Genomic DNA, 26,304 nt, shown 5'->3' on the forward strand with positions numbered 1-26,304 from the left:
AAATCCAATCTAAACTTACCTGTATTTCAATTCTACTATTAACTATTTATTTCATTAAAAAACTTTAAATAATGACCTGATTATTGTTTTTGTTGATATTTATTTACTTCCAAAAGCTGTAATTTTTCAACAAATTAAATACATAATTACAAAATTTAATCTTCTACAGTATAAGCAAACTTGAATTGGTGTCTTCAAATGCTAACCATTACTCTAGAGCTGCTTTTCCCGTATTTAAGGGAAAAAAAACTGAGGCCACATATATATTTTGGGGCTAAGATTAGGGTCTGGGCTAAAAAATAGATCCCACAAAATTTGGACCCACAGATGATGACGTGGATGAAATCGGCCCTCCGAGTACCCAAATAAAAGTTTCCGTTAGTTTCGATACCAGCCTTATCTGCCCAATCCTTTCATTTCTCTTTTTCCTTTCACTCGCTGAACTGAGAAAGGAAAGGAGAAATGGAGATGGCAATTAGCTTCCATAACTCTTCCTTCAAATCTCCTTTCATTAACTCTAGCTCTAACCCTAAGCCTAAATTTCTATTTCCCACGCAGCTTTCCGGTCTCATCTCTTCTCCACTTTCTTCCTTCAACTCCAAAAGGACATGTCTCAAATTTGGTTCTAGGACTTTCACTAAACCGGTCAAGTGCTCTGTTTCTCAGGCGGCTCAACCTGCAATCGGTATTTTATTTCTTGTTTAGTTTTAAGTTGGTTTTTTTTGTTCTCTGAGTTCCTTTTTATTATTATTTTAAAGTTTGTGGTTGATTACTAGAGAAGAGGAGTCAGTTAAAGAGGCGAAGCGATATAAGGAACATAGCAATCGTGGCGCATGTTGACCATGGAAAGACTACTTTGGTGGATGCAATGTTGAAACAGTCAAAGGTGAACGAATGTGGTTTCTATCCGCTTAAGTCGTTCATAATTGTTTCAGTTTCTTTATGTATTGTTTCTTTTCTGTTTGCTTTGTGCCTATTTATTATTCTAATTTCTGAATTTGGATCGGGATAAGAGTTTTGTTTCGTGCCATTAGAGTTGCAGTGAAGACTACTCTTAGATTAAATTTATTTCAGTTTAGTCTAAAATACTCATTTTTTTGGGCGCTTTCATTTAAGCTAAAAGTTGGAGTTGAAAACCCTTGTTTGGCCTAGCTTTGATGATATATACATGAATGGGTTGAAGTTTATTAATGACAATTCAATAAAGCTGTCAATTTCAATCTCAAAAGATTACTCAATTCGTGACAATTCAAACAAGCTGTCAATTTTTAAGCTCAAAAGATTAGTTAATTTGTGACTATTTGGATTGAATCCAGGCACTTTGTATCACTCGATTTTGAGTCCGAGAGCTCAAGTTATGACTATTTTACTAAACACAACGCGAACAAAATTTTTGGACTTGATTATTGCTGGAATTTACGAGTTTTGGATTTTAATTCGAGTTTAAATCATATTGGGTTCAATTTTTAGGCTTAATTTTCATGATATATGAGTCCAATGTTGTATATATTAGGTTTTATTATTTTACTATTTATTTATATCGAACTTTAGGCTATTTTACTTCTTGTGAACTTCCAATTTACTAGGGTTCAACCTTAGGGGTTGATTAGAGCCATTAATTGAATTTGTTGAGGTTTATGTCTCAAAGGATTGATAAATGACATGAGAGCTGGGCTGAATGGATGTCTTGAGATTAATGAGGGAGAAAGGCTCTAGGATTGGATAGAAGGGGAAATTTTTGTATGATATTTTGGTACTCATCCCTTTTAACCAATATCACTCCTATTGCCCTGGGGAGACAATACGGCACGTGTGTTTTGCAAGAACCACCTAATGAAGTGTGCAACTTCTCCAAGACGATAAAGAGATATAGAGATGATGAGAATGGTTGCTGCTTAGCTTGTGTTTTGTCTTTCATTACCCAAAAAATATACAGATTTATATATATGTTACCATACCCTTTATCTGATAGAGGTGGATTCTATATTATCTGAAATTCTATGAGGACAGAAGATGTCCCTTGGTCTCTATTTGAAATTGCCTATGTTGATAATAAAACTTGTAGCATTATGCCAATTGTAATGCTAATTCTCATTACTGATTTCTCTTGTAGGTTTTTCGGGACAATCAATTCGTACAAGAGAGGGTAATGGACTCAAATGATCTTGAACGGGAAAGGGGTATTACAATTCTTAGCAAAAATACATCTATCACATATAAGGGCACAAAAATTAATATAATAGATACTCCTGGACATTCTGACTTTGGAGGTGAAGTTGAACGCATCCTCAATATGGTTGAAGGAGTTCTTCTAGTGGTATTGCTTCTCACTTTCCCTTTTTTAGAATTTCATCTTTTCAAGTGGTGCCCCTGTAAAGTAATTTTTTTCTAGTGAATAGTAGAAAATATAAAAATGAAATTTAGATTCATAAAATTGTTTGTCTAAAGCCATAGAGTTTTTTATATCTTTATTTTATATGGGTCCCTCTTGCCAACAGTGCATTCAAAAGTTTTCACTAGGGACCTTCACCATTAAAATACATATGTTATGAAGCACTTTTTATGTAGAAGAGATAAAACATATTATTATTTTAGTATTAAACTTGCATATTTTCTCAGTTATTGAGTCTTTAGGGAAATTTTTGTTAATAACCTAAGATATATATATATTTTTGAGAAATTTATAGGTAAAATATCAACTTGATGCTGCCTTTTTCATATCCTTGAATTGGTTGTTGCAAGTATTTTCCATTAATGTAGAGCTGTAGAACATTTTTTTAATATTTGAAAGAGTCAATTGAGATAAGGAAAATATGTGAGTTTCTCCTTCTCCTTAAGCAACCCAGTTCAAATGATTGAGGTCCTTATAACCTCTAAAAGGTTTGTAAGGAGCATACGTTATATGTGTTAGGTGTTGGGCTTAATATTTGTCTGAGAAACATATTGTTCTTCCTTTAATGAAACTGGTCTACTTTTCCCCTGTTCATTAATCCTCTTCCTTCCCCCCCCCCTAACCACTAATTTTTCGATCACATTCAAATATAATTGGTTGTCAAATAAGGTTCGCTGGAGGTTTGCCCCAACTTATTTCTTTTGGGAGCGTTCTCTTGTAAGCTGTATCCTAGACGGGATTTTCTTAATTATGAACTAAAGCATCTTCTTCTTGCTTTTAGGTGGATTCTGTTGAGGGTCCAATGCCACAAACAAGGTTTGTTTTGAAGAAGGCTCTAGAGTTTGGGCATGCCGTCGTTGTTGTTGTCAATAAGATTGACAGACCATCTGCTCGTCCTGATTTTGTTATCAATTCCACATTTGAACTGTTTATTGAATTAAATGCTTCAGATGAGCAGGTATTGATTATGTTTGTAAAGAGTGACTAGCATGCAGTTCACATGACATGTTGCATCAATGCAATAGTTCGACCACACAGACCAATATTTTGACAACATTTCTGAACATGATCTCTTAAATAGTAGGAATTACTGTTTAGTATTACAAAGAAAAAGAAAAAGAAACGATATGATTCGAATTGTTCTTTTCTTTTCCTTGGTTTTTCACCCAAAGATAAATTTGAGTGAAAGATTTCTGCAAGTAATAGCCTCTTGGTATTTTCTGTTCTTATCTTTGAATCTTTGCTGATATCTCAAGGTCCTTGAGATATTCCAGCTAAACATAAATCTTGTGTTAAATTTTCTCTGTATGCAGTGTGATTTTCAAGCAATATATGCAAGTGGTATAAAAGGAAAAGCAGGACTATCTGCTGACAATTTGGCAGAAGATCTTGGGCCTCTCTTTGAGTCTATAATCAGATGCATACCTGGTCCACATATTGACAAAGATGGTGCACTGCAAATGCTTGTCAGTAGTTGTTTATTTTACTTTATTTAGTTGACCCTTATATGGCATTTGTTTATATCCTGTTTTCCTGGTTAAGTTTGGTTATAGCACCTAAAACTATGCTATAACCACTTGCTTTCAACAGAGATAAGATTAAAATGTTGCTATGGGTATGTTTAATTAAATTTTATACTTAGAAGTCTTTGATTATATCTTTTCCCCACAAACACCTTTTTTGGCCAAACTAGACTAATCTAGAACTTTTGGACAAGAAAGGTGATTATCACTGTCCATATGCCTAGAAATAGGTGATATGTTCTGTCAAGAAAGGGAAAAAAAAAAGCAGAAACAAGAAATAGATGATATGTGATATGTGAATAGATATAATTGTTAAATTGGAATGGATAAAATTGACAGATTACAATGTTTGCCTTTTTCAATATGCTACATTTAGCAATTTACATACATCTGTATCAACTTAGTAATGATATATATTTCTTTTAGTTCCAATAATGAATCTTTATTGGATGAGACCAGAATTTGTAACTAAAAGGACATTCTTGCTGTTAATTTCATGAGCATTATCTGTCTAGGAAACTGAGAAAGCCCAAGCGACAAGATTGACTTAAGAAAACTTGCGTTGAAGATTAGAATCCAATTGATTATCATGAACAATTCAAAACATATTGAAGTGTAGGAGGAAAGATTTTATTTTCGCTTGGGAAAAATAATGAAATATACATGCATTCTCCATTTCACTCTGTTGTGTCTGTGTTTTTTTCTAAATATATATTTTCAGCACAAGTTTATAACTGGAAGTTCTGTGAATGTGTTGTAGGCTACAAATATTGAGTATGATGAACATAAAGGACGAATAGCTATTGGGCGCTTGCATGCTGGGGTACTTCGGAAAGGAATGGAAGTAAAGGTAAGTTTGATTCTTTTCTGGAGTCTGGGTTGCACATCTTTCTGCTTAACATGTATATATATGGAATTGAGGATAACTTTGCCAAATGAAAGAGAGGTAGGATATTAAGAATATCCACGAAATAATAAGCAACTTTTAAGGACAGAATGAAATTTCATAATCCTTGATGATCACTGCCTATCTCTATTGTTAATTTCATCATAATTTATAATAGACAAACCACTTTCAGTTATTTGTAAGCATTTGCAATGAAGAAGAAACTGATTTGTTTTTTTTTTTCTTAGAAGAAACTGATTTGTTTTTTTTTTCTCTTTTAAATTGTCTGGCATGGAAAATTTCAGGTTTGCACCTCAGAAGATTCGTGTAGATATGCAAGAATTTCTGAACTTTATGTCTATGAGAAATTTAGTAAGACCGCTGTTGAGAGAGTAGAAGCTGGTGACATTTGTGCTGTTTGTGGAATTGAAGATATTCAGGTAAGTTCCCATTTCTCATGGATTAATTGATAAATTGATGTTAGCGTTATTTTATAATGTATTAATGTTTATTTCTTCAAACCTTTTTTTCTTTATGCTTTAAAGTTCATGATAACTAATTTAGTTTCTTTGATCAGATTGGAGAGACTATTGCAGATAAAGCATTTGGAAAGCCATTACCTGCCATTAAGGTGGAAGAACCAACTGTGAAAATGGCTTTCTCTATCAACACTTCACCATTTGTTGGCCGTGAGGTATGCCAAGTGTCAACTAACTAAAAACCTATGAGTCTTGAAAGTGGCTTTCTCTATATATCTTTCACTGATTAGTTATTTGTCACAACATTGCTTCAACTGAATTCTATGCTAAGTAAAGAAAGCTTTCTTAAGCCTTTGCCTTTGAGTGAAAAATATTGATTTTTTCCACCCAATGTTTGCTTACATATTGTGATCCATGTTTGACTAATTAACATGAATCTCTTTCTAGTCATTGAAACTCCGTTATTTAATTTACAATTCAGTGAATAAAGAAGTTAATTGATATCCCTTTCTCCGTTTCTTTTTTAGGGAAAGTATGTTACTAGCAGGAACCTACGAGATCGACTCTATCACGAGCTTGAGCGAAATTTAGCAATGAAAGTAGAAGACGGTGAAACTGCCGATACATTTATTGTTAGTGGGCGTGGTACTTTACATATTACCATACTGATAGAAAACATGTAAGTTAAACTTTTTTGTTTCTTTTTGATGTTCATTGTGCATATTATTAAGCTTTGCTGCTTTTCAGGCGAAGAGAAGGGTATGAATTTATGGTGGGACCTCCCAAAGTTATTAACAAAAAGGTAGCTGACAAGTTGCTTGAACCATACGAGGTGATATTTTAATTCTAATTTCCTAAATTTCATTTACCTTATTTATAATTAGACCCTATTTGACATGGAATGGATGTATTTGAGTTTCCTTTAATTAGGGTGATTTGTTTTTATTCCTCATGGTTTTATCATATTTATTCCATTAATAGTTAAACCAAGAAATCAGGCGTGCAACTGGGCAATTAACTTAAAATTTTAGGTCTTATAGATTCTCAAATCTCTTATTTGTTTTCCCCTTGTTTTAATTTCTTTAGTTTGTAAATCTTTTATTCAAACAAGTAGACCCATGTAACCTCTATTTAAGAGGTTAAGGTATTTATTCCAATATTTAAGAGGCCTAAGATTCGCTATTAATGAGTTTAAGGTAAGGGACTCTCTTTGATGAGTTCCGCTCATTCATCATAGGTTACTAAATGGCAAGAATCGTAACAAGGGAAAACCTTTTCATTTGTAGTAGCCTTTCTAAAGAATTATTCGGTGACTCAACTCCTAAGTCAGAACATAACAGTGTATGTATATCTCTTCCACAAAATCCCCGTATGGAAAGGTGTTCTTCTCATCGATTTGTTCAAGAGGCCAATGCACTTTGTAGCTAAATATAACGATCCACTAACTACATTCATTTCAGCAACTAGAGCAAACGCCTCTTGAAAATTCACTCCATAAGTGTTAGAGCAACACTAAGCAATTAGTTGAGCTTTATACCAAGAGAACCATTTGCCTTGTACTTTATTGTGAAAATCCATTTGTGTCAAACCATGCTTTTCCCTTTAGGCAGTTCTACCAACTCCCATGTCTTATTTTTCCTTTAAAGCCTACATTTTTGTTTTCATGGCATGTTTAAATTCCTTGTTAGATAATGCCTTGAATATGTCATTGGAATAGAAATATTGTTAATAGAAATGTTAAAAACAGGTTATTTCAATTATATTTTTCACAAGAAATTACATAAATATTTATAGACATAGTGAGCCTAACTTAGTAAACTTTACACTAGGAAACATACTAATTCTAGGATGCTGTACCTAAAAACAGCCTTAAAGTTAGGGATAAAATATTTACAGAATCCTATTTGATACACTCAAATATTCCTTAATTAGGAAACTGAAATTTGACACTCTCCCTCAAGTTGGGAAGTGGATATCATCCATTCTCAGCTTGCTTACTAATTTCTGAAACAACTTCCCAGATAATCCTTTGGTAAGTATGTCTGCTAGTTGACCATCAGTGGACACAAATGGAGTGCAAATTAAGCCACTGTCCAGTTTTTCTTTTATAAAATGTCTGTCAACCTCAATGTGCTTCGTTCGATCATGTTGAACTGGATTATGTGCAATATTGATAGTAGACTTATTATCGCAATTCAACTTCATTGGACCTTCCCACTCGATCTTCAAATCTTCCAAAATAATTTTTAGCCATAACAACTCACAAACTCCAAGAGCCATCGCCCTAAATTCAGCTTTTGCACTATATCTAGCCACAACATTTTGTTTTTTACTCCTCCAAATCATAAGATTGCCTCCTAGGAAAGTACAATAGCCCGAGGTTGATCTTCTATCAACCATAGATCCTGCATAATCTGCATCAGTATAGACTTCAAGGGTTAAATTTTGCCCCTTTTTAAATAGGATTCCTTTGCCTGGTGTGCCCTTTAAGTACTGTAGAATCTGATATTCGGCTCTCAGATGTGATTCTTTAGGATTGTGCATAAACTGACTTACAACACCTACTGCATAGGCAATATCTGGTTTGGTATGAGACAAGTAAATGAGCTTTACCACAAGTCTTTGATATGACCTTTTATCAACTGCTGCATCTTCTAGTGCATTTTCAAGTCTGTGGTTCACCTCTATGGGTGTCTCTGCTGGTTTACAGCCCAACTTGCCCGTCTCTGTCAACAAATCAACTATGTATTTTTGCTGAGATATGAATATTCCTTTCTGAGAGTGTGCCACTTCAATACCAAGGAAATATTTTAACTTACCGAGCTTTTTGACTTCAAATTATTTTACTAAGCATTTTTTTAAATTTTTCATTCCTTCTAGATCATCCCCAGTCACTATAATGTCATCAACATAAACTAATAAAACAGTCACTCCCCCTGAAGATGAGTGTTTTACAAATAGAGTGTGATCTCCTTGACTCTGTTTATACCCCAACTTGAGCGTTACTTTGGTAAATCTTCCAAACCAAGCCCTCGGGGACTGTTTTAGTCCGTACAAAGCCTTTTTTAGTCTGCAAACTACCTATCCTATATTTGGACCGAATCCTAGAGGAACATCTATATAGACTTCCTCCTCAAGATCACCGTGTAAAAAGGCATTTTTAAGTCAAATTGCTGTAATTTCCAGCCTCGGTTGGCAGCTAGTGACAACACTCTTACAGTGTTCATCTTTGCTACAGGGGCAAATGTCTCAAGGTAGTCTATTCCATACATTTGAGTGTACCCTTTAGCAACCAATCTTGCTTTGTACCTCTCCAAAGAACCATCTGACTTATATTTCACTGTGTACACCTAGCGACATCCAACTGGTTTCTTTCCTCTCGGTAATTGCACTAAGTCCCATGTCTTATTTTTTTCAAGAGCTTCCATTTCAACTTTCATGGCATTTTTCTAATTCTCATCTTCTAATGCCTCGGATATAGTTTTGGGAATGGAGATAGAATTTAGGCTGGTAAGAAAGGTTTTGTGGTTATGGGACAAGTTTTTGTAAAACATGAATAGGTATAAGGGATGTTTTGTACAGGTTCTAGTTCCCTTTCTAATAGCAATGGGAAAATCATCTAAATTTGCAGTATTAGAATTCAAAGTAGGTTCAGCAATTACCTCAGGTCGTATAGGAGAAGAAGATGATTGAACTTGCACCGGTGCCTTCTTCTTTGAGTAAACCAGTAAAGGACGAGTAGTGTCCTGAATTCCTCTTAGTGATTTGGGTGTATTAGGCTCTGTTTCAGGTTGTATAGGGGCCATTGTTTCAAGTCGGGTAGGTTGGTTAGTAGGTAAGGACTGAGTGGGAGTGTTTGGTTGCTGGACAGGAGCTGGAATGTGAGTGTTTTGCTGTTGGACAGGAGTTGGAATGTGGGTGTTTTGTTGCTGGACATGAGCTGGGATGTCAAGAAGAAAGAATTCTTTGTCCTTATCTTCTGTGAATAAGATCTCCCCCTGAAGATAAGGACGAGTAAAGAAATTCTCTTGTTCTGTAAAAGTAACATCTGCTGTTACAAAAAAAATTTTTGTGGCTGGATGATAGCATTTGTACCCCTTTTGAGTGGAATAATAACCAAGAAAGACACACTTGATAGCTCGTGGATCAAATTTTCCTCTATTTTGAGAATGAACATGTACAAAAGCAACACAGTCAAATATTTTGGGAGTAAGGTTACTTGAAGTATTGAAATCAGGAAAGAATTTTGCTAGAACTTGCATAGGACTTTGAGATTCAAGGACTTTTGTAGGCAATCTATTTATCAAATGAGTAGCAGTTAAAACAGCCTCCCCTCAGTATTGTTTAGGGACATTTTTTTGGAACAAAAGGGCTCTTGTAATAGCTAAAATGTGACCATTCTTTCTTTCGGCAACACCATTTTGTTGGGGTGTACTAACACAAGATGACTCATGTATAATGCCTCTTTCTTGGAAATATGTTAGAGAGAAATTGATTGAAATAATCCTTGGTATTGTCTGACTTAAACCTTTTTATTTCAGCTCCAAGTTGTGTTTTGATCATGTTGTAAAAGGTTGGAAAGACAGACCTTACATCAGATTTTTGTTTTAAAAGAAATATTCAAGATACATGAGTACAATCATCAATAAAGGATACAAACCACCGAGCCCCAAAAATATTTGAAATAGTGGATGACCTCCAAACATCACTATGAATAAGAGTAAAAGGAGTGAAAGTTCTTTTTTGCTTACTAGAAAAGAGGTACGTTTATGTTTTGCAAGTTCACAGATATCACAATGAAATTTTTCAACAGCCAATCCTTTAAACAATGAAGGAAACATAATTTTAAGGACTCTAAACGATGGATGACCAAGGCGAAGGTGATAGAGCCAAATTTGGGCTTTATTGGTTTTAATAGATTCGGATATGAAAGATGAAGGTGAGGAATTTAGAGCACTAACTTCTCCACTGGATTCTTCAAGATAGCATAGGCCATTTACTTAGCATGTCCAATCATCCTCGTATTTTGTTCTTGAAAAAGACATCGATTGTGATAGAAAACCACTTTACAGTTAGAGTCTTTGGTAATTCTTTGAATGGATAAAAGATTGGTAAATAGTTTTGGAACATGAAGGACATTTTTAGGAGTAAGGGTTTTGTTTATAACAATATCACCCTGACTAGCTACTGTGATCACAGAACCATCGGCTACTGTTATTTTTCTACTACTAAGGCAATGTGTATATGAAACAAATTTTTATGAGGAGTGGGTCATGTGGTCCGTAGCTCTTGAGTCAATGACCCAAGAACTTTTGGTGACTGTATCTGAGACTTTAGAATCTTGAGAAGAGGATATACCTGAAAAAGCCAAACTACAAGTACCTGTTCCAATGATCCTAGCAAATTTTTTAACTTCTCAATTTCTTCTTTATTGAATTCAACAGGTGATTCCTGAGAATTATTTTTTCCATCCAGCTGTCTTGCTGTATATGCTCGTCCTTGTCCCTTTAGTTGTCCACCTTTTTTTGAAAAATTTTTATTTGTTGTTTGTGGCTTCCCATGGAGTTTCTAGCATATTTCTTTAGTGTGACGGGCCTTTTTACAGTAGGTGCACCATACAGAATCCCTGTTAATAGGCTTTGTACGTTCTGTCTGTCTATTATCTTCACTATTTGGCTGCTCCAGGCCAAATCTCTTCTTACTTACAGCTTTTGTAACCATGGCTAAACTATCTACTTGATTGTTCTCAACCATAACTCCTCTTCTTCCTTCCTCAGCACGAACAATTGCAATTGTCTCATTTTGTGATGGTAGTTCCTCTTTTCCAAGTACTTGAACTCTTACTGCATCAAACTCAACATTTAGTCCAGCAAGAAAATCATAAATTCAATCCTTTTCAACGAACCTTTTCAGGAGTGCTGCATCTTCACTGCACTTCATCTGAATGCACTAGTAATGATCCATCTCTTGCCATAAACTTTGCAACAGATTGGAATACTCCGTGATTGATCGACTTCCTTGCTTGGTAGATGAAATCTTAGTCTTGATTTTATAGATTTGAGTAGCATCCCGAATTTTAGAATAAGTCTGTTTCACAGCTTCCCATATTTCTTTGGATGTGTTAAGAAACATGCATGTATCACTGATTTCTGGCATCATAGAGTTCCATAACCAAGACATTACCATAGAGTTTTGTTCATCCCAAACATTGAACTTAGGATCTCTTTCTTTAGGTCCAGTTCCGAGTAAGTGACTCAGTTTTTCTCTTCCTTTCAAGAACGTATGAACCAATTGAGACCACTTCAGGTAATTTTTCCCATTTAGCCTGTAGGCTACTTGGATGTTCTGAAACTCACTTGTTGGGTTTGAGTTGTTCACAGAAACTTCTGAGACATCCCCAGTGTTACTGATCTTGACAGTTTCAGTCATGTTTCGTTTGAACAAATTTTACAGGCTTGAGGGCTAGTTGGAATCAGGAAAAAAATTGCCAGACAAAAAAAAATTCCCAGAAATTGGGCTAAAAAAGCTCTGATACCAAGTTAAAAATAGGCTATTTTAATTATATTTTTCACAAGAAATTACATAAATATTTATAGACATAGTGAGCCAAACTTAGGAAACTTTACACTAGGAAACATACTAATTCTAGGGATGCTGTACCTAAAAACAGCCTTAAAGTTAAGGATAAAATATTTACAGAATCCTATTTGATACACTGAAATATTTCTTAATTAGGAAACTGAAATCTGACAAGAAATGTAGAAAAGAATGGAAACAAAGAAAAGAATAGACTGATGAAAAGTCACATTTCTTTCATCTCTAGAGTTAGCATATTTATATACAAGCCTACATAATGTAAATAAAGAAATAAAATAAAAATCCTTGTGTTAAGCCTAAGAATATGTAACACTTCCCCTCAAGTTAGAGCATAGATATTGATCATACCCAACTTGTTACATAGATAGTCAACCTGATTCTCATTTAGTATGTTTGTGAACAAATGAAAAAGTTGTTCTCCTATCTTCACATAACTCGTGGAGATTGAATTATCTAAAATTTTTTCGAATAAAGTGATAATCAATCTTGATGTTTTTGGTTCTTTCATACTAAACTGGATTTGAGGCGATATGAAGAGCAGCTTGATTATCACACAAGGTTTCGTTGATGACGAATACTCCAACCCAATTTTAGTTAATAGTTGTCATATCCACATAATTTCACGCAAGCATTATGCCATAGCCTTGTATTCCAATTCTACATTAGATCGAGATACAACATTTTGCTTCTTGCTTCACCATGAAACTAAGTTTTCACCAACTAAGACAAAGTACCTAGTAGTAGACCTATCTATCTTAGATACGACCCAATCAACATCTTCAAAACACTCAATACGAGTATGCCCATGATTGTTGTATAATATGCCAAGTCCATGAGCTCCTATCAAGTAGCATAGGATCTGCTATAAGGCTGCCTAATGTTTGATTGTGGGTGTGGACATAAACTGGCTAACAATACTCACAACAAATGTAATACCAGGATGAGTTTAATTTCAAGTAACAATACTCATCTTTTGTAAGATGTACATTTGGAACCATTGGAGTAATACCCTTTAGTTGCCACCTTTTCAATTTCTGCTAGTAGATCAAGAACATTTTTGTTTTGAGACAGAAAAATTCCTTTCTTACTTCTTGACATTTCTATCCCTAAAATGTATTTCAACTGACCCAAGTGTTTGATGTGGAACATAGTATGCAAGAAAGAATTTAGAGAAGAGATTCCTACATCATCATCTCCTGTAATAACAATATCATCAACATATATCATAAGAAGAATAACTTCAGCCTTCGATTGTTTATAAAAAACATTGAATTATCACAATCGCTTTTGTTTAGTCCAAATTGTTGAACTACCTCACTGAAATTTCCAAACCAAGCACGAGGCTTTGTTTCAATCTATAAAGGGATTACTTCAGATGACAACCTTTCCATACGCCCCTGAGCAACAAATCAAGTGGTTATTCCATATAAACTTCTTCTTGGAGATCCCGATGAAGATAGACGTTGTGGATATCTAATTGATGTGAAAGCTAATTATAAGAAATGGCTAGTGAGATGAATAGATGAACAAATGTGAGTTTTGCCATAAGAGAGAAAGTATATGAATAATCCATCCCATAAGTCTGAGCATATCCTTTTACAACTAATCTAGCTTAAGTCTAGCCATTAAGCCATTTGGATTAATTTTAACCTTGAATAGCCCATTTGCAACCAATAGCTTGTTTACCAACAAGTAAATCCACTAGGTTTCAGGTATCATTTTTGTCTAATGTATGTATTTTCTCTAACATCGCATCATGTCAACTAGGATGAGTCAAAGCCTTTCAAACTGACTTAGGAATAGAGACGAAATCTAAGAATGCAATTAAAGAGCAGGGAGACAAATGGTTATATGAAACAAAACTATAAATAGGATAGGTACATTAATGTTTACGTTTACATAGAGAAATGAGAAAGTCAAGGTTAGTTAGGGATGGATCAGATGATGAAGACATTGGCATAGGGGATGGATTTGATGATGAAGACATCGGTGTAGGACATGTATCATGAGTCTTTTTTCGTTTGGGATAAACTTGAGTGGTGGTTTTGTTGGAGCATGAGTTGGAGAATTTAAGGATTTTGGGTCCAACTCAGTGACACGAGGTCAAACATTTGGAACAAAACAGTCGTACCCAAAAATTCTTGGTTTTACTGAAAATAATGGTTTGGATGGAAATAGAACATCGTATGAGTTATTTCCATCAAGCACGGAGGAAGACATGCGATTGATTAGAAAGAAAATCGTCGAAAGAGCATCAACCCAAAATTATTTAGGAACTTTCGTTTGAAATAAAAGAACTCTGGCTGTCTCAAGGAGATAGCTGTTCTTTTGTTCAACTACCCTATTCTAAGATGGCGTGTTAACATAAGAGGATTGATGAAGAATCCCAGTTTTGGTACTAAAGGCATTGCAAGAGTTGGAAAAATATTCTTTAACATTATTGCTTCGCAGAATTTGGACAAGCCAACCAAATGGAGTTCGAAAAAGCACGAAAATGAGAAAACATCTTTGATCGATTTTTTATAAAATATATCTAAGTCACTCGAGAATAATCATTCACAAACATAACAAAATATCTAAATCCAGGTTCGTACATTGTCTCCAAACATCCAATTGTACTAACTCAAAAACAAAACTAGCTCGTTTGTTAGATCTTGGTTTCAAGGGGCCCTGTCAGTGATTCGCAAAGTGACATGATTCTCATTCCAATAAAGGTAAGTCTTAAAATTGCGGACATAACTTCAACAAAGAAAGAGAAAGATGTCTCAATCGACAATGTGCTTCTATTAAAGATAGAACAGTAGGACAAAACCACGGATCGAGGAATGCACGAGTTGAAAATATAAAGACCATTAGATACTTGTCATTTACTAATAGTGTGCTTTTTCACAAAGCAAGATGAAGCAATTTAGGTCACGGGTAAGTTTACTAACAAAGATTAAATTAAAGGTGAGGTTAGGTAAATTTAATATTGATGATAAGGCGACAAATGAAGTTAGGTTAATACTTTTAGAACCAACAAATTTACAGGTAGATCCATCAACGATAGTAATAGGAGAAGGTGAATTATGTGATTGAAAAGTAGAGAAAAGGATGGGATCACCTGTCATATGATATGTAGCTCTTGAATTAATGGCTTGTTTGGATGAAGATGAAATAAAACATATATTAGATTTTTTTGAATTTGCAAAAGTAAAATGACCCATGATATGATGAAAAGTAGTAAATCCTGCAAAAAGAAGATTACAAACAACCCAAAATAGTACTCAAACAATGCTGAAATAGTACTCAAACAATACTTAAATAGTGTTGAAAACAGTACCAAATCTAAAAATATGACAACAAACCTACGAAACCTCCTCCGATCAAACAACCAACCATTAAACTAGGGTAAGACAAGGGAATAGATGTCAAAGATGGAAGCTAGTGGCAACACAGCGCTCCACGTGTTGGCGCGTGAAGTAGGGTTGTGGATCTTCAAGCGGCGTGTGAGCTTCATGTGCAGGGTCTTCAGTTTTCAAAAAGTGCAGATTGGTCATGGAGATTAGTGGCAAAGGCAGGAGGTGGTAGGGGTCCCAGATCCCCTTAAAATGGAAAATTTTCTATTTAGGCTATTTTATAATTTATAAAATTTTTAATTAGTAATGGTAAAATTCACCACCTTGTATCGGTAATGTATCCAAAAAACCACATTGAAAAAATAACTCATAAAATACCCAAATGGTTCGTGTTCAAAACAATGAAACCTAAACTTAGTAAATCAAGAGAAGAGACTCTGATACCATCATGTTAACTGAAATGAAGAAAAAATTGAGAACAAATAATAGACTAATGAAATGTCAGACATTCTTTCATCTCTAGAGTTAGTGTATTTATATACAAGTCTATATAGTGTGAATAAGGAATGAAAAAATAAAATCCTAGTGTTAAGCCTAAAAATCTATAACAAAATCTTTTAAGGGATGGAGAGAATTTTTCAAATGATACAGAATGGGATAGGAGATACAATGGGTGTTTTGTACATTTTTTGGTTCCTTTTCTTTGGTTCTAAAGTTAGTGTTGGACTCTTGGACTTGCATTAGTTCTAAAATTGGAGCTGTCCTTGTACACTTGCAAATGCCTCATAGAACTAAGACCAATAAGAAAGTCATAGATCCGTTCCCTCTCAATAAAGTTCCTTAAAATCACTACTGCCTCACCACACTTCATCTCAATACATCTAATAATTATCTATTACTGAAGAGTTTTTAGGAGATTAGCATACTCTAATAGTTTTGTTACCTTGTTTGGTTGCGTTGACCTTGCTTTTTATGTCATACACCAAAGTAGCATCTTGGGCCTTTGAATGTCTAACCCAAGAATTCAAATAGCGATATAGCGGTCACCGCTATTTGGGAAAATACGGTTGTGAATGTCACTAATCCCATTTTCACGCTAATTCTCAGTATTTTAAGAACAAAGAAAAAGTGAGGAACTAGCAGCATTGTGAAGGATATGATAAAGGTTTTTGAAGGAGATAAGATGGAGTGACAAAGGAGCTACAAGTAGAAAGAAAAAGTACACAAGACGAGAGAAGATGGAGATGAAAAAATGGTGGAAAATTAAATTTAAAAAAAAAGAGTATTCTTTTTTATGTTTAGTGCACCATTTCAATGAGTATATGAGCAATGGCCATGTGGCAGTCTCAAGTTTGGGTGCAAAATAAGGGAAAAAAAAAGTAAAATAAGAAGAAGGAACAGGAATTTGGCAAAAAATAAAAAAAAAAGGGAATGGGAAAGAAAGAGTTACAATTTTAGTTACTGTATTTTTATATATTTTTTAGTATATTTATTTTAATATTGTTAGATATGCTTATGTTTAAATATAGAAAAATAAAATTTATTTTTGAAATTTGTTTAAATAATATAATTTCTTTTAAAAAGTATCTCATTTGTATCTATATTTATGTTGAGAAATAAATCATTTTAACCTAAAAAGAAATAAATTAAAATATCTTGAATTATTTTAAATATCATAAAAATGTAATAAAAACATTAAATCAAGTGAAAGATTATAGAATATCATAAAGTACTAAAAAAATTGTGTAATATAATTTTTTTATAATTATAAGATTAAATTTACTATAAATTATGCAAAATGAAATAAATTCACAACTGCAATGGCCGCAATAGCGTCTGTTAAGGCCACAATCACCATAAATGTGACGTGACCAAAAACACAACCGTTACCGCTATTTATATCCCTGTTCTAACCACATCCCATGCATCCTTTGCAGTGGATGAGAACATGAATGTGTCACTGACTTTTAGAGTCATGAAATTCCATAGCCATGACATAATCATAGAATCCTCTTTGTCCCACGCATCAAACCATTTAGTTCCAAGAAGATAAGTCAAATTTCCTATCACCTTTAAGAATGTTTGAGCTAGGACCACTTTAGGTAAATTTTCGCATTCATTCATAACTCGAATGAATATTCTGCCAATCTCCTACTTAAAGATTCAGTCACTTGGCTGTCAAACATGTTGGAGGTCACAGACATGATGAACTTTGTTTGAAGGAAGAGGACAAGCAAAAGAAATGCCCTAAAATTAAAAAATGTAGGCTGAAAATTCAGAGGAAGGAAAAAAACGAAAGAAGCACCAGAAAAATTCAGCAGTGAAGGCTGAAAAATAAAAAAGAAAAAAAAGAAAAGAAAAAAACAGAAATAAAGGTCAAAAACAAACTCAGAAAAAAGCCAAATTTGGCTTTGATACCATGTGAAAGGAAGGGAGGATGGTCAAAAAAAGAATATTTTCTTGAATGACTAGCGTATAACAATGGTACAAGCCTATGTAATTTATATATAACGAGAGACTATAAACTTGGAAAAAATCCTCTAAATCAGTCCTATCAAGGTAAAATAATTCCTAAAACTAAGGTCCCAAAATCACTATAATTGATGCATAATGTCATAAAATCACACTAATTGATATTTTCTGGTCATTATCTTTGTATTCATTGATAGAACGACTAGCATGCATAATGAATGCTAGTAAGGCTAGAGGGAGAACTTTTGTTCATAGATGGGATACTACAGTTCACTTAAGATCATGTTTGCTGATTCTTATGAATTATAAAGCCATGTCCTGATAGTATCATTAAACAGGATGGGATAAAATGTATCTATTAGTATTTGATCATATTGTGCCTTTTTTATTATATAATTAACTTGTTCCCCCCCCCCCAAATATGTGGATTCTTTATAGATTGCCACGGTGGAAGTGCCTGAAGAACACATGGGGGCTGTGGTTGAACTTCTTGGGAGAAGGCGTGGACAGATGATAGATATGCAAGGAGTTGGGTATGTGACTTTTTCTTTTATTTACATTGCCCATTATGTTTCTCAACAACTCTCCTTAAGTTATTAGATAGAACAACATTTAAATGAAAGAACAAGTGGGTTAAATAATCACCATTAATGTTCGATGGAATGATGGATCCTGAGTTGTTTAGAATCGCTTGGGAACAAATTAGTCCTATGTCACCTGCTGAGTTAACCAGGATCCAACAACAGGTTCAACACTTGGAACTTTCTATCTTTTCATTATTTTCTTAAAATCTGCTGATTTTGTTCTGATCAGAATTACTTAACCCGTGAGGATTTGGTAAATTTAATGCCTTTTGCAGTCTGCGAATTTTAGTTTTTTTTTTAGAATTTACGTTGGAATTGATTAAATATGTGTAGGATTTGGGGTTTTTTCAACGTTAGGGACCCTTTTCCCATGGAAATAGGTTTTATTTTTTGGTTCATAATTAGTCTGCTAATATATCTGAATTTCTTATGACTTAGAAATAAATTTAATTTATCCCATAATTTCTTATGGATTAGTTGTGAGTAATGGGTTCTAGCGGAACTGGCACACTTGTTGAAAGAACTGAAATTAATTAGTTTGTTCTTGAATTTCCTTTTCCATTTCTAAATCAACATTACTGGTGATTATTTAACCTTTTTATCGAGAAAGGTGGAGGAGGTGGAAGCAATGATGGTAGTGGCAGTGGGGGAAGCGGAGGAGGAAAATAAATTTTGAGGATCAAATTGAGACAATTTGTAAATTTTGAGAGTTAATTTTTTAAACTTATGACTAAATTGATATAATATGTAAACGTTGAAGGCTAAATTTATTATTATACTGATTTTTAACTGCCACATCACCCTTCTGTCAAATATTTAATGGCAGTTAATGAAAATGGGAAAAAAACAATCTCGATTAGTTGAGTGACCAAATTAAAAAATTTGATAGTTGGGTGACCAAAAAAGAAAATGCACAATAGTTGGGTGAACTGTGGTGTAGTTTACCCTTGTTATTAACAAGATGGACTACTTCCTTTAAATCATGAACTAATTATGCTATCCAAATACTTGTTGCAGTCTGTTAGATTTAAAATTTAAGTGAAATTTATGAAGTGAAAATATTGCCGAAAGTATTCTAATTTTATAGCAATTGTTTCGTCCTTCTGCTGCCTATTTCAGCTATAAATATCTCCTTCAGGAATGAGTTAGGGCAGTCCATTCTTGAATTTGCACATTATTTCTTCTGTCATCCATCTAATACTTCTGATTATGTTTCCTAGGGCCGAAGGTACAACACTTCTGAAATATAAGATCCCAACACGTGGCCTTCTTGGATTGCGGAATGCAATCTTGACAGCTTCTCGTGGAACGGCTATCTTGAACACAATATTTGATAGTTATGGACCTTGGGCTGGTGATATTGTTACCCGGGATCAGGGTTCATTGGTAATAATTTTTTATCTAATCATCGAAATATTGGGAGGCTGAGCACAAGTCATCATTCTTGCTATGTTGTAGTTCCTAGACCATATCCGTAGTGGTTATATTAGTCATATTGTGCTGAGACAGTTTTACCTTTATCCTTCATTGATGAGATACAATTTGAGTTCGCAGCTTTATTTTCCTATAACAGAAAAGCACATCTCAAATAGTTCCTGGTTTCTGCTTTTTTTAGAAGTTTGAATTTTCTTTGTTGAACAGTTATTGAATGATCGACTCTCATGAGATTGGTTTTCAGGTTGCCTTCGAGGATGGAAGCAGTACTTCTTATGCAATTGCTAGTTCTCAGGAGAGGGGGCAGATGTTTATTGGTCCTGGGATTGAAGTTTATAAAGGTCAAATAGTCGGCATCCATCAGCGCCCTGGGGACTTATCCCTTAATGTTTGCAAGAAAAAGGCTGCAACCAATGTACGCTCCAATAAAGAACAAACAGGTTCGAACATTCTAGTTTCTTATCTGTTCATTTCTACTTTATGCTAATTACTTTTCTGCTTGATGTTAACTGAATGGCAGTTGAGCTGAATTAATTAGCATAGAGAGAAGGATGGGAAATGGATACTCATGATTAATGAATCACTCTGCTTATTACCAAAAATGATGAATCTGTTATGCGCCTTGACATAAGATCTAGTCATAGGTCTAGACGAGAAAGAATTCTTGCTTCGACTTATGGTTACTCAAAAGGCAGATTCGTCCTTGACTGAACCCCCTTCCCAAACTAACGTTTGTGATAAAAATAAACTGCTTACTTTATTTCATATTGGCAGCCTTTTTGTAGGCTGTTAATTACAAAGGAAAAGTCCTAATCTAATTTCTAATTTAAAGTCCTAATAGAATTCTTAATTTAAAGTCCTAATAGAATTCTTAATTTAAAGTCTATAAAAAACCTAGAAAAACTAAAACTCCTAAAGAAATTAAATAAATGTAAAACTCTAATTCCTATTCCTTCTTTGATATTGTTTTCCAATGAAAACATCTATATCATTACTCCCTCTCTCGGAGTTGAGCTTGTCCTCAAGCTCAAATTCAGGATAAGCTACTCGAATAGTATCAATTGGTTCCCAAGTGGCATCTTCTTGAGGACATCCTGCCTATTGCACTAATAGTTCCTGTCGACCTTGATTAAGACTGGTATTAATAATAGCTTGTGGAGTAGGCAAGGCCTTGCCATCATATACTAAGGGCAAGTCTCCTACCGCATTTGGTTGAGGTCCCTTGTATTCTTTGAGGAGAGAAACATGGAATACATCATGTATTCTGCTGCCATAAGTAATTCAAGCTGATAGGCCACTGTTCTTATTTTATTCAAGACTTTAAAAGGACCAAAATATTTTGGCAACAACTTGTGATGCTTCTGTTTAGTTATCGTCAATTGTCGATATTGTTGAAGCCGTAACCAAACCCAATCCCTGACTTTAAAATTCAACTCTCTGTGCCCCAAATCATAAGTGTTCTTCATTCGTTGCTGAGCTTGGATGAGTCTATCCCGAGGGTTTTGTAAAAGTGCATCCGTATCTTGTAGAGCCTTATCCACAACTTCAATCCTTATAGAACTAGCTGAATAGGAGAGAAGTCGAGGTGGATCCCTACCATATACTAATTGGAAAGGCTGGCCTTTAGGGCAGTGTGATATGAGGTGTTGTAGCAATGTTTAGCCCATGAAACCCAATCGATCCACTATAGTGGACGATCACTAGAGAGGCATCTTAGGAATATTTCTATTGTCCGGTTAACTACCTCTATCTGACCATTAGATTAGGGATGGTATGCTGAAGAAAAAGCGAGCTTAGAACCACTTTAACGAAATAATTCCTTCCAAAACAGGCTGAGGACCTTATCACGGTCCGAAACTATGGATTCCGGCAAGCTATGAAGTCGGAATACCTCTGCAAAGAACGGTAGCAATAGATATAGTAGTAAACGGATGGGACAAGGGTAAAAAATGAGCGTACTTCGAGAGTCTGTCCACAACCACCATAAGTACCGATTTTCCTTTTACTTTGGGTAGACCCTCCAGGAAATCCATAGAGATATCAGCCCAAACGTGTTGTGGTATTGGAAGAGGTTGAAGTAAACCTGCGGGCTGTAAATTTTTCCATTTGTGGCGTTGGCATACTAAACAATGTTGCACAAATTCTGAGGTTGCAAGCTTCATTTCTTTCCAAAAAAAATCTTGGCAAAGACAATACAGTGTTTTCAATCCCCCTTCATGTGCCATAGCATGTATAGAGAAAATAATAGTGGGAATAATTGGTGATGTAGGTAAAAGGTACAACCTCCCTTTGAAGAAAATCAACCCATCTTGTGCGACCCAATCGGACCCCAATTTTCCTTGTAGTATTCTTTGTTGGAGTTGTGATAATTCTGGGGAAGCTTTTATTTCTTATCTGATGGTTTTAAGAATTTCAACTCGAGGGAATGAAATAGTCATGAGGTGTGGTAAGTCTTCGTCTTTTCTAGATAAAGCATCTGCGGCTCTATTCAACTTTCTTGCTTTATACTCCACTCGGAAATCAAACCCCATTAACTTGCTGATCCAATGCTGTTGTGGGGATGTCGTAAGTCGTTGATCTAACAAGTACTTAAGGTTGAAGTGATCAGTATGGATGAGGAAGTGCCTTCCCCAAAGATAGGGCCGCCAATGAGTCACTGCCTTTGCCAAACCAATTAATTCACGTTCGTAGGCAGTCAACTTAAGGTGTTGATCTGCAATCTTGCAACTGAAAAAGGCAATGGGGTGTCCCTTTTGTTGCAGTACGGCTCCAAACCCGCTGTCCGAAGTATCACATTCTTCCACAAATTCCTCCTCAAAGTTGGGTAATTGCAAGACTGAGGCTGCTAAAAGAGAAGTTTTTAATTGGGTGAAAGCAACATTAGCTTCCTTAGTCTAGTTGAAAGCATTTTTCTTTAGAAGAGATGTTAAGGGTGCAGCCACTTGTCCATAATTCTTGATGAATTTTCTGTAATATCTTGCCAGCCTAAGAAAGTCTTGTAGAGGCTTGGTAATTTTAAGAGTTGGCCAATCGTTGACATCTTTAATTTTAGTGTGATTGACCTCGATTCCTTCATCATGGATGACATGACCGAGGTAAGTTACCTGAGACTCTCCAAAGAAACACTTGGATTTCTTTAAGAACAACATGCTATCTCTCAAGAGTTCAAAAACTAATCTTACATGATGCATATGTTCAGTCCATGTTTTGCTATAAATTAATATGTCATCAAAGAAAACTAAAACAAACTTACGCAAGTAAGGGTGAAAAATGTGAATCATCAAACTCTGAAATGTGAAAGGGGCATCGGTATACCCAAATGGCATGACAAGAAATTCAAAGTGTTCATGGTGGGTTCGGGAGGCTGTCTTTTCTACATCTATAGTTTCCATTCAAATTTGAAAATGTCTCGACCGTAAACCCAATTTTGTAAAATATTTTTCCCCATGAAGTTCGTCCAACAATTCATCAACTACAGGCATCAGATATTTGTCTTTAACAATGCAAGCATTAAGCTCTCGATAATCAATGCAAAAACGCCATTTGATCACACTGCTTCTCAATTTCATCTTTTTGAAAACGTGGATATCGATAAGGCCTGACTACAATGGGTCTCGTTCCTGGTTTAAGAGTTATACGATGGTTACATTTGCGATTAGGAGGTAATTCAGACGGTTCTTAGAATAAATGCGCAAATTCAACCAAGAGTTTATCCAATACTATATTAGTTAAATCTTGTTCTTTTATCAAACTAAGTCGTGGAACTTCCTCTGGGTGCTGCCCTTGTCATAGTATCTTCTTTTTGTTTACTGCAAATTGCATAGTCAATGAGCTGAAATCCCATAAAATTGGACCAAGGGTACATAACTATTTAACCCTCAAAATCATATCAAAGCCTTCTAATTGTATTGAATAAAAATCGACTTGAAAGTTGTTATTGGCCACAACGAACTGTACTGATTTACAAATGCCTATGCTAGGAACCTGTTCTCCATTTGCCACACATACTTGCAGCCCAGATTTCTTTTGTATTTTCAGTCCCAATCTTGGCACTAGACCTTCACGTAGAAAGTTATGTGTACTGCCCGAATCAACGAGAACTTACTTTGTTTTTCCTGACACCTTTGTTGTTAGTTGCATAGTAGATGAATTGCAAGTTCCTCTAATGGCATGTAAAGAAATTTCAAGATCATCTACCTCATCATCTTACTCATCTTCAATATCTGGTACTTCTATCCAAAATAACCTTTTACATCTGTCCCATGGAGTAAGACTTGTTACAATTATAACACAATCCCTTAGCCCTTCTTTCTGCCATTTTTGCTTGTGTCAATCTCTTGATAAATGGTGCGGAAGAACCTATTTTGCTATTATTCCCCATTGGTTTTGTTGTTTGTCCTCCTCCCTTTGCAAAGCCCTTAGTTGTTGGAATAATTGAAGTGCTACCAGCGTTTTGAGAAGCTGACCAGTTCAGATTGGTTTGAGATAACGTCTTGGAAGAGACTTTTTATTTACATTCCAAAGCTTGAGCCATATTCATTGCAACTCCAAGGTTTCTCGATTGTTGCATTTCAATATCAATTCTAAGATCCTCTACCAATCCAGCAGTAAAAAGGTTTACTTGTTGTTGAGGTTTAAGGTCAGTAGTCCTGGCAAGTAGTGATTGAAATTGGCGTTGATATTTTTCTACCGTCCCAATTTGTTTCAGGTTTGCAAGTTCCCCCAAGGGTTTATTACTCATAGGTGGCCTAAACCTGACATGACAATACTCTCTGAAGCGTTCCCAATCCAGATTTGCCTCTTCTTCGATTTGATCAAACCACAATTGTGCCTCTCCTAAAAGATGGAATGAAGCTAGGCGGACTTTGTCTTCTTCGTTGGTCCATTAATTGTCAAAATTTTTTTTGCATTTTTTTAACCATCCTAAAGGATCTCCAACACCATCATAATTGGGAAATTCTATCTTAGAGTATCATGGCACCATGCCCCCACCGTGTTGCGAATTTGAATTTCTTTTCTTGCCTCCGTTGTTGTCCTGTTCTTCATTATTTTTTTTGAATCCCCTTTCGTTGTCTTTTGGACTGAAAGAGATAACATCGCCATCTGGTCCTCTAATGCTTGTTGCCTTGTAGCCATTTGTTCCATGAATGCCTCCAGCTTGGCTGTCAAAGTTTTTTCATCACCCATGATAGCTGACTCTGTTACCAAGTTGTTATGCGCCTTGGCGTAGGATCTAGTTGCAGGTCTAGACGAGAAAGAATTCTTGCTTCGACCTATGGTTACTCAAAAGGCAAATTCGTCCTTGACTGAACCCCCTTCTCAAACTAACGTTTGTGATAAAAATAAACTGCTTACTTTATTTCATATTGGCAGCTTTTTTATAGGCCTTTAATTACAAAGGGAAAGTCCTAATCTAGTTCCTAATTTAAAGTCCTAATAGAATTCTTAATTTAAAGTCCTAATAGAATTCCTAATTTAAAATTTATAAAAAACCTAGTAAAACTAAAACTCCAAAAGAAATTAAATAAATGTAAAACTCTAATTCCTATTCCTTCTTTGATATTGTTTTCCAATGAAAACATCTATATCAGAATCATCATTCAATTTAATATTTAATCATTTACCTCATCAGCCTATATTCTTTGAAATGATTTATGTTGCATATAACAACACAAACATTGCTGAATGTATAATTACTACAGTAAAATTAATAAAAGACGGTAAAAATTGAAAGGCATTCACTGAAACGTTGCAAATTCTTTAAAAACTAGGAAAGATTCTTGTCCTTAGAAAAAGTTTACCTTTTCCCAACTTACATAACAATGAAGGAAGAAGTGTTTCATTACAGGTCACTTGTTGATTGTGCCAGTAACTTTGAAAATTCACTCCAAGTTATGATCAACTCTAGTACATAATAGGCCTAAGTTTCTTGCTGATAAGATACCCGGAAACATTACTATTGTTTTAACTGACTGCTTAACAATCAGCCATGTTTGCTGTGTTTCTATTTGTCACTGCTCAGATGTGTCCTTTCATAGATTGGTGACATAAGGTTATGAGTATCAAAATAAATAAGATGATGGTTTCTCATATTCCCTCTTTCTTCTTTTTCTTCATTATGCAGTGGTTCTTGATACACCATTGGACTATAGTCTGGACGACTGCATTGAGTATATCCAAGAAGATGAGTTGGTGGAGGTTACTCCCTCAAGCATCAGAATGTGCAAAAATCCAAAGTTTGCAGCTGCGAAGAAAAGTCGGTAAATCCAGCCTTTTCCGAGATTGTTGGTCCATGAGCAAAGCTTTCTTGCCATCTGAATCTCTACTGGCAAGCTCCACGTTTCTGAATTTAAATATACCTTATTTCAAATTTCAAGCCATGTGAATCTCTCTTGAGCGTATGAAGTTCCCCTTCATGCAATTCATATTGGTTCAGGGAAGATATTTCAAGTTTTTTGCTTCCGGGTATACAGCAGCTATATAGGTTGGAGAGGAATACAAACAAAAGAACCACCTGCTTAAGGTTTATTCATGTGATTAAAAATTTTATCAGCTGTTTCAACATTTTGAAACTAGATTTATTCATTGACAATTTTTTA

At 35.0% G+C, this 26,304-nt stretch overlaps 1 protein-coding gene across 1 annotated transcript; it reads left to right on the forward strand.

Moving 5' to 3' along the window:
- Nucleotides 1–390: 390 nt before the first annotated feature.
- LOC107939239 (putative elongation factor TypA-like SVR3, chloroplastic) lies at nucleotides 391–26,304 on the forward strand. Its single transcript, XM_016872540.2, has 14 exons — nucleotides 391–685; nucleotides 777–886; nucleotides 2,114–2,317; nucleotides 3,174–3,350; nucleotides 3,706–3,858; nucleotides 4,676–4,765; nucleotides 5,107–5,241; nucleotides 5,379–5,495; nucleotides 5,808–5,959; nucleotides 6,028–6,112; nucleotides 18,126–18,220; nucleotides 19,492–19,657; nucleotides 19,950–20,145; nucleotides 25,830–26,304. The coding sequence occupies exons 1-14, from the start codon at nucleotides 463–465 to the stop codon at nucleotides 25,967–25,969; spliced, it is 2,043 nt and encodes a 680-aa protein (XP_016728029.1). The 5' UTR covers nucleotides 391–462; the 3' UTR covers nucleotides 25,970–26,304.

The sequence above is a fragment of the Gossypium hirsutum genome, chromosome A02, assembly GCF_007990345.1.
Source record: "Gossypium hirsutum isolate 1008001.06 chromosome A02, Gossypium_hirsutum_v2.1, whole genome shotgun sequence".
NCBI classification, from domain to species: domain Eukaryota; kingdom Viridiplantae; phylum Streptophyta; class Magnoliopsida; order Malvales; family Malvaceae; genus Gossypium; species Gossypium hirsutum.